Source organism: Triticum aestivum, chromosome 6B (genome assembly GCF_018294505.1).
Source record: "Triticum aestivum cultivar Chinese Spring chromosome 6B, IWGSC CS RefSeq v2.1, whole genome shotgun sequence".
Lineage (NCBI taxonomy): Eukaryota > Viridiplantae > Streptophyta > Magnoliopsida > Poales > Poaceae > Triticum > Triticum aestivum.
In genome coordinates, this window is record NC_057810.1 from 682,935,508 (window position 1) to 682,945,196 (window position 9,689).

A 9,689-nucleotide genomic window follows, 5' to 3' on the forward strand; every position below is an offset into this window, starting at 1 on the left:
GTATATGTGATATACATGTAATTAATGTGTACCTTACCAGTACTCGTAGTAGCTCCTGGGTATTTGATACCGGTGCGGTTGCTCATATTTGTTACTCAAAGCAGGAGCTGTGGAATAAGCGGAGACTGGCGAAGGACGAGGTGACGATGCGCGTCGGGAATGGTTCCAAGGTCGATGTGATTGCCGTCGGCACGCTACCTCTACATTTACCTATGCGATTAGTTTTAAACCTCAATAATTGTTATTTAGTGCTAGCTTTGAGCATGAACATTGTATCTGGATCTCGTTTAATACGAGATGGCTACTCATTTAAATCCGAGAATAATGATTGTTCTATTTATATGAGAGATATGTTTTACGGTCATGCCTCGTTGGTCAACGGTTTATTCTTGGTGAATCTCGAACGTGATGTTACACATATTCATAGTGTGAATACCAAAAGATGTAAGGTTGATAACGATAGTCCCACATACTTGTGGCACTGCCGCCTTGGTCACATTGGTGTCAAGCGCATGAAGAAGCTCCATGCTGATGGACTTTTAGAGTCTCTCGATTATGAATAATTTGACACATGCGAACCATGCCTCATGGGTAAAATGACCAAGACTCCATTCTCCGGAACAATGGAGAGAGCAACCAACTTATTGGAAATCATACATACTGATGTGTGCGGTCCAATGAGCGTTGAGGCTCGCGGAGGCTATCGTTATGTTCTCACTCTCACTGATGACTTAAGTAGATATGGGTACGTCTACTTGATGAAACACAAGTCTGAGACCTTTGAAAAGTTCAAGGAATTTCAGAATGAGGTAGAGAATCAACGTGACCGAAAAATAAAGTTCTTACGATCAGATCGTGGAGGAGAATATTTAAGTCACGAATTTGGTACACACTTAAGGAAATGTGGAATCGTTTCACAACTTACGCCGCCTAGAACACCTCAGCGTAACGGTGTGTCTGAGCGTCGTAATCGCACTCTATTGGATATGGTGTGATCTATGATGTCACTCACCGATTTACCGCTATCACTTTGGGGATACGCTCTAGAGACAGCTACATTCACTTTAAATAGGGCACCGCTAAATCCCTCGAGATGACACCGTATGAATTATGGTTTGGGAAGAAACCTAAGCTGTCGTTTCTAAAAGTTCGGGGATGCGATGCTTATGTCAAGAAACTTCAACCTGAAAAGCTCAAACCCAAGTCGAAAATGCGTCTTCATATGATACCCTAAGGAAACCATTGGGTATACCTTCTACCTTAGATCCGAAGGCAAGATCTTTGTTGCCAAGAATGGGTCCTTTCTGGAGAAAGAGTTTATCTCAAAAGAAGTAAGTGGGAGGAAAGTAGAACTCGATGAAGTGCTACCTCTTGAACCGGAAAGTAGTGCAGCTCACGAAGATGTTCCTGTGGTGCCTACACCGACTGGAGAGGAAATTAATGATGATGATCAAGGTACTTCGGATCAAGTTGCTACTGAACTTCGTAGGTCCACAAGGACACGTTCCACACTAGAGTGGTATGGCAACCCTGTCCTGGAAATCATGTTGTTAGACAACGGTGAACCTTCGAACTATGAAGAAGCGATGGCGGGCCCATATTCCAACAAATGGCTTGAAGCCATGCAATCCGAGATAGGATCCATGTATGAAAACAAAGTATGGACTTTGACAGACTTGCCCGATGATCGGCGAGCGATAGAAAATAAATGGATCTTTAAGAAGAAGACGGACGCGGATGGTAATGTAACCATCTATAAAGCTCGACTTGTCGCTAAGGGTTATCAGCAAATTCAAGGGGTTGACTACGATGAGACTTTCTCTCCCGTAGCGAAGCTGAAGTACGTCCGAATCATGTTAGCAATTGCCGAATATTATGATTATGAGATATGGCAAATGGACGTCAAAACGGCATTCCTTAATGGCTATCTTCAGGAAGAACTATATATGATGCAGCCGGAAGGTTTTGTCGATCCTGAGAATACTAACAAGGTATGCAAGCTCCAGCGATCCATTTATGGGTTGGTGCAAGCATCTCGGAGTTGGAACATTCGCTTTGATGAGATGATCAAAGCATTTGGGTTTATGCAGACTTAAGGAGAAGCCTGCGTTTACAAGAAAGTTAGTGGGAGCTCTGTAGCATATCTCATATTATATGTGGATGACATACTTTTGATGAGAAATGATATAGAACTTTTGGACAGCATTAAGGCCTACTTGAATAAGTGTTTTTCAATTAAGGACATTGGAGAAGCTGCTTACATATTAGGCATCAAGATCTATAGAGATAGATCGAGACGCCTCATAGGTCTTTCACAAAGCACATACCTTGATAAGATATTGAAGAAGTTCAATATGGATCAGTCCAAGAAGGGGTTCTTGCCTGTGTTGCAAGGTGTGAAATTGAGCTCAGCTCAATGTCCGATCACGGCAGAAGATAGAGAAAAGATGAGTGTCGTCCCCTATGCCTCAGCCATAGGGTCTATCATGTATGCCATGCTGTGTACCACACCTGATGTAAACCTTGCCGTAAGTTTGGTAGGAAGGTACCAAGGTAATCCCGGCATGGAACACTGGACAGAGGTCAAGAATATCCTGAAGTACCTGAAAAGGACAAAGGACATGTTTCTCGTTTATGGAGGTGACGAAGAGCTCGTCGTAAAGGGTTACGTCGACACTAGCTTCGACACAGATCTGGATGACTCTAAGTCACAAACCGGATACGTGTATATTTTGAATGGTGGGGCAGTAAGATGGTGCAGTTGCAAGCAGAGCGTCGTGGCGGGATCTACATGTGAAGCGGAGTACATGGCAGCCTCGGAGGCAGCGCATGAAGCAATCTGGATGAAGGAGTTCATCACCGACCTAGGAGTCATACCCAATGCGTCGGGGCCAGTCACCCTCTTCTGTGACAACACTGGAGCTATTGCCCTTGCCAAGGAGCCCAGGTTTCACAAGAAGACTAGGCACATCAAGTGTCGCTTCAACTCCATTCGTGAAAATGTTCAAGATAGAGACATAGATATTTGCAAAGTGCATACGGATCTGAATGTCGCAGATCTGTTGACTAAACCTCTTCGCGAGCAAAACATGATCAACACCAGAACTCTATGGGTGTTCGATTCATCACAATGTAACTAAATTATTGACTCTAGTGCAAGTGGGAGACTGTTGGAAATATGCCCTAGAGGCAATAATAAAATGATTATTATTATATTTCCTTGTTCATGATAATTGTCTATTATTCATGCTATAATTGTGTTATCCGGAAATCGTAATACATGTGTGAATAAATAGACCACAACATGTCCCTAGTAAGCCTCTACTTGACTAGCTCGTTGATCAACAGATAGTCATGGTTTCCTGACTATGGACATTGGATGTCGTTGATAACGAGATCACATCATTAGGAGAATGATGTGATGGACAAGACCCAATCCTAAGCATAGCACAAGATCGTAGTTCGTTTGCTAGAGCTTTTCCAAGTCAAGTATCATTTCCTTAGACCATGAGATCGTGTAACTCCCGGATATCGTAGGAGTCCTTTGGGTGTACCAAATGTCACAATGTAACTGGGTGACTATAAAGGTATACTACAGGTATCCCCGAAAGTATCTGTTGGGTTGACACGGTTCAAGACTGGGATTTGTCACTCCGTATGACGGAGATGTATCTCTGGGCCCACTTGGTAATGCATCATCAGAATGAGCTCAATGTGACCAAGTGTTTGGTCATGGGATCATGCATTACAGTAGGAGTAAAGTGACTTGGCGGTAACAAGATTGAATGAGGTATTGGTATACCGACGATCGAATCTCGGGCAAGTAACGTACCGATTGACAAAGGGAATTGTATACGGGATTACTTGAATCCTCGACATCGTGGTTCATCCGATGAGATCATCGAGGAGCATGTGGGAGCCAACATGGGTATCCAGATCCCGCAGTTGGTTATTGACCAGAGAGTCGTCTCGGTCATGTCTGCATGTCTCCCTAACCCGTAGGGTCCACACACACTTAAGGTTCTGTGACGTTAGGGTTGTAGAGATATTAGTATGCGGTACCCCGAAAGTTGTTCGGAGTGGCAGATGAGATACCGGACGTCACGAGGAGTTCCAGAATGGTCCGGAGGTAAAGAATTGTATATATGAAGTCCAGTTTCGGCCATCGGGAAAGTTTCGGGGGTCACCAGTATTGTACTGGGACCACCGGAAGGGTCCCGGTGGTCCACCGGGTGGGGCCACCTATCCCGGAGGGCCCCATGGGCTGAAGTGGGGAAGGAAACCAGACCCTGGTGGGCTGGTGCGCCCCCCTTGGGCCTCCCCTGCGCCTAGGGTTGAAACCCTAGGGGTGGGGGGCGCCCCACTTGGCTTGGGGGGCAAGCCACCCCCTTGGCCGCCGCCCCCCTCCCCCTTGAGATCCAATCTCTAGGGGGGCGGCGCCCCCCAGGGCCCCTATATAAAGATGGGGGAGGGAGGGCTGCGAACCCCTGCTCCTGGCACCTCCCTCTCCCTCCTCACCACCTCTCCCTCTCGCTGAGCTTGGCGAAGCCCTGCCGAGATCACCGCTACTTCCACCACCACGCCGTTGTGCTGCTAGATCTCCATCAACCTCTCCCTCCCCCTTGCTGGATCAAGAAGGAGGAGACGTCTTCCCAACCGTATGTGTGTTGAACGTGGAGGTGTCGTCTGTTTTGGCGCTAGGATCTCCGGTGATTTGGATCACGACGAGTACGACTCCCTCAACCCCGTTCTCTTGAACGCTTCCGCTCGCGATCTACAAGGGTATGTAGATGCACTCCTCTCTCTCGTTGCTAGATGACTCCATAGATTGATCTTGGTGAAGCGTAGAATTTTTTTTATTTTCTGCAGCGTTACCCAACAATACCTTTCAACTCAGGGAGGTACTCCATGCGAGCAAGAGCGTGCATGCCCTTCTCACTCATATGCCCAAGCCTCTTGTGCCACAATTCAACCAAAGTATCTTTTTCAGCAATGTTCAACACCTCATTGCACAACTTGGTTTTAGTCACATAGAGATTACCTTGCTTACTTCCTCGAGCCACAATCAAAGAGCCTTTTGTGAGCTTCCATTTTTCATCACCAAAATAACTAGGATGTTTGATATCATCAAGTTTGCCCACTGACAACAAATTCAGCCTTATGCCGGGAACATGCCTCACATCATCGAGCACTAATCTGCAACCTGTGTTTGTTTCAATGCATATAGAGCCCTTGCCAACAATTGCTGACGAACCACTATTTCCCATCCTCCACTTGGCCAGTGACACCACTAGTGTAAGATGTGAAATACTCCTTGTGTGATGTGATGTGGAAGGACGCACCTGAATCCACAACCCAACTCATGGCATCATCACGAACAACACTATAGCAATCTTCGTCTTCAATGACTAGATAGTCCTCATGTGTTGCGGTCATGGCTGAACTCTCAGCCTTTTGCTTGGTTTTCTTTGTGAGTTTCCCCTCTGCAAGCTCTCTCTTGTACTTCCTGCACTCTCTCTTTATGTGTCCCGGATTACCACAATGAAAGCAAGTAATATCTTTTCTCTGTTTTGACTTTGATCTTCCCCTGGATTTGCTTTTGTCTTGCTAAAATCTTGTATTGCTGCATCCACGGTTCTCATTCTTCCCATGGGTTTCAGCCACATACGCATCAGAAGAAGAGGCATCATCCTTTTCCTTCTTTCTAGCTTCTTCATTCAGCATACTGTTCTTCACCATCTCCAAAGTCAGTTTCCCATCCGGAGCTAAATTGCTAAGTGACACAACAAGCGTGTTCCAACTATCAGGCATGGAACTCAGCAGCAACAATGCTTGCACCTCATCCTCAAAGTTGATCTTCATGGCTGAAAGTTGATTTATATGGAATTGGAAGACATTCAAGTGCTCAATCACACTTGTGCCATCTCGGTACTCAAGCTTTGCAAGTCTTTTTATCACCGAGGCTTTGTTCATTGATGTCTTCCTCTCATACATAGACTCCAACTTTTGCCACATCTCATGAGCATTTGTCTCATTTACAACATGGTGGAAAATATTGTGGTTGATATACAACCGAATCATACCTACTGCCTTTCTGTGCAACACTCTCCATTCTTCTTCCGTGACACCGGTGGGTATCTTGTCTTTCACAATTGGCTCATACAAATCCTTGCAATAAAGGATGTCTTCCATCATGGGCTTCCATAATGAGTAATTGGAAGAATCAAGTTTTATCATGCCACTTGTAGTAGCGCTCTCTTCCAAAGCCATTGTGAGCAGCACTTCCAGCAACAATCAAGCAACTGGGATTTGCAACCTTCTAAGCAACCAAGGCTCTGATACCACTCTGCTGGGAATTAGCACACAAATGCACTTGTGGTTAACTGAAAACTGCAGCGGAAACAGGTAATCTCAGCACCACATCATGTACTAATTCAAGGATCGTTGCTTAGCACGGAAGGAAACATATGCAGCAGCATATATGGAGGCAGAAAATGTTAAGAAGCAGGCAAGACACTCCTCAGCCTAGTGTCTTGTGGTAGGAGTAAGTTTCTGGACAGCACCAAGCATCAACAAAGAGACACCAGATTTTACGTGGAAAACCCCTCAACTTGAGGGGAAAAACCACGGGCCGAAGCCACCCAAATCCTCTTCCACTATTATCAAATGTGGGATACAACAAGTTCTTCTCTAGACAACACTAGAGGATCTCATACATCAAGATTTTTGAATCTTGGATGAACACAACAAGATTTGGGGCTCGAGAACTAGGGATTGGAAAAATCTCACCAAAGATGGTGGAACCGAAGCTTGAAGGAGACAAGGTAGTGGATCTGGACCATCACAACCTTGGGGAGGAGCTCCCTTTTCTTCTTCCCTCAATCTTCCTCTTCTTCCCTTACTCTCTTGGTTTTCTCTCTTCTTCTCTCTTGGAGGATGAACTGATTTTTGTAACTCTTGATGGTGGCTGCTAGATGGAGGGTAAATCATCCCCATCCAGTGCAAAGTCCAAAATGACCCTAGGTCATAACCCTAATGGGTAGTGGGCTTCTGCACCTCTATGAACTGCCTAAAAGGCCTCTAATTGGTCATCTCCTCACAACCCACATGAGGAGGATATCCCAACATGTTTGTGGTTGAACAGATTTGTTTAGCACTCATGCCAAATCATGGCTACATCCATCACCAAAATCTTTGTTCAAATGACTTGCTTGTTTTGTTTGGTACTACATTATAGTTTTTGTTAATTTTACTTGTTTGTTTTTTGTTTGATACTGCATTATAGTTCCCATCAATTTTACTTGCTTGTTTTTTTATAGAACATTATATTGCACAGCTCTGTACTGTAATATTTGTATCGTAATATTTGTCGCTGGAAGTACTAAAACCACAACACTTATTTTGAGGCGGAGGAAGTAGTTTCTTGTTGTATTCCAGGTAGAGGATGATACTAGATAACAAGACTTAAACATAACAATTAAACAAATGATCAAAATATAACAAGAAGACTTAAACAGGGGGAAGAACACATCTCATCTTATCAGTGATCAACGAGGTGGTGGTTCATCACATGAGACAACTCAAGTTACACTGATACAATAGCAATAACCAGAGAATGGTTTCTTTTACAGACAAAACTTAAAACAGGGGGAACAACACATCTCATCATCTCATAATGAGCCTCAAAGCCCCCTAGATGCACACTACTGACTCCCTTACCACCCTAAGCTCCCAACTTATATTTACAGGTGCCTCACAATTCACAACGGCGGGTGAGATCTCCAGGTTCGTTGGTTTTATTCCCAGGTAACAATAGAGGCCACAACTGGCATGTCGACGACGGCGGATCGGTACTTACAGTTGACACTCAGCAATGCAGAAGAGGAAGGCGGCGAGAATGGCGCGCCGCCGAGATCACTGGTCTTCCAGGAGCACCATGAGGCTATGGAGCTCCTCGGCCGAGATGCTCCGCTCGACCCTACCCATCCTGTTCACCCTGATCTGGGGAGGGCCCTCCTGGTGGAACGGGACCATGACCGCCGTCAGGTTGTCGGTGGCGCCCCGCCGGATCGTCTCCTCCACGATCTCCTTGCAGCACCGCTGGAGGTCGTTGTGCTCCTGGAGCCTCCGCCCATAGTAGCCGGAAACGGGGAACGGTAGGCCGTCCCTCGATCCCGATTCATCGACCCGAAATCGGATTCGGGAACGAGGTCGGAGTCGGTACGATTCGATGAAGATTTGGCGGCCCCGCGGCCTGCTCCTCGATTCAGGTTCCAGGATCCAACACCAAAACGTGAGGCATAATTTAGCCACCCCGTTGTTTCTTTTCTCAAGGACTCCTCGTTCTTCCTCCAATCTATTAATTGCAAGGGATCCATTAACAGCAAGGAATGTTGACCGTCAGGGAGTCGTCGTTCTTCAGAAACGTTGTTCCTCGACCCATGGTACCGTACCGGGTTCATCGTACCCAAACGGATTGGATCGCGTCCCGCTATAAAAAAATCGTTCGAGAGATGTATACCCTCGTTGTACCCTATTTTTTTCAGCCACCGACTCTCGTCCCTCGTTCCCGTTCCTCGTTCCCACCTTACCGAAAACATGGCAACTATGCCTCCGCCGCGGAAAGTCCACCGAGTTCTGGTTGGAGTAGTCCCAAATGTCGTCGCTGCCGATGATGAGGAACTCGTCGTCCTTGGTCAGCGTGATCATCTTGAGCTCCGGCTCGGCACTCAGCGGGCCTCCCGGCTTGCCCATCTCCTTAATTTGTTCATAGGTCAGATAAGCAGAGCCAAGAAACACCAACGGAGTCGGATCAACAAAAACAAGCGTGATCCATTTCCATGTCAAATTTCAGAGTATCTTGTACCACCCACCCCACCAGAGAAGCGCCGATTCAAGAGCAGAACCAGGTTTTCTTTCTATCCATCCACCCACACAGAACAAAACAAAGTCAGTCAAAGAGCACAAATCCCTTTTCCCCAGAAAAGACCATAAATGACGTCAAAGTAGAATATTAGCATTATTCTTCGGATAAAGGCTCACTCAATCATCATCACAATCCCATTCACTGAGCCACTGTTACCGGTGAGCGGTGAATCAGAATCCACGACGCAACGTTATTCTTCTGGATGAAGCTAAGCTACGCAGCAAGCTAGGATCGACGGAAATTACAGTGTACGTATGTTCCAACGAGCTGATATTTTATTCTGAAGAAACGATCTCTATCTAGTACAGTATCTCCGATGATGTATCTTTCTGGCCGGCGCCGATCGACTTCACGCCGTCCCCCGTCCCCCGTCCCATCCCGCCCGTCGCTGTCGCCAACTTTTCGCGGCTGGAGAAGGAAGGCGGCCCCGTCGCCAGGGCCCGCACGGCACCTCCACCGGAACTCCCCGTCGGCGGCTGCGTAGGCGCTACGTAGTGCGGGCGGATCGCGCGCCCACCGCATATACCCTGCGTTGGCATTGCGTTGCGCCCTAAATATCAGCCCGATTTTTCTCGATCGTTCTAGCCATGAAATGAGCCGAGAAAGGGTGCCAAGATGGCCGGGATTTCTGTGGTGATCGCGGGTGCAAGGTGAGGCGTGAAGTGTGAACCGGCGGTAAGCTGGGAATCTGCTGCTGATACGCCACAATTATAAAACCCAAACATACGTGCGGCTGCAACTTTGAAGTTTCTTTTCCTTCCGA

The 9,689-nt window shown here is 46.5% G+C and overlaps 1 protein-coding gene across 1 annotated transcript; it reads right to left on the reverse strand.

The window, feature by feature from the left end:
• Nucleotides 1–7,914: 7,914 nt before the first annotated feature.
• LOC123139616 (probable protein phosphatase 2C 27) lies at nt 7,915–9,448 on the reverse strand. The gene is made up of 3 exons (XM_044559368.1): nt 9,233–9,448; nt 8,612–8,757; nt 7,915–8,125 (listed from the first exon to the last, which is right to left on the reverse strand). The coding sequence occupies exons 1-3, from the start codon at nt 9,446–9,448 to the stop codon at nt 7,915–7,917; spliced, it is 573 nt and encodes a 190-aa protein (XP_044415303.1).
• Nucleotides 9,449–9,689: the final 241 nt, after the last annotated feature.

Coding starts and splice junctions, on each gene's coding strand:
- LOC123139616 (XM_044559368.1), bottom strand. CDS start 9,448: ATGCGGTGGGCGCGCGATCCGCCCGCACTACGTAGCGCCTACGCAGCC. Junction 8,758..9,232: donor GATACATCATCGGAGATACT/GTACTAGATAGA, acceptor GAACAAATTAAG/GAGATGGGCAAGCCGGGAGG. Junction 8,126..8,611: donor GTGGACTTTCCGCGGCGGAG/GCATAGTTGCCA, acceptor CTATGGGCGGAG/GCTCCAGGAGCACAACGACC.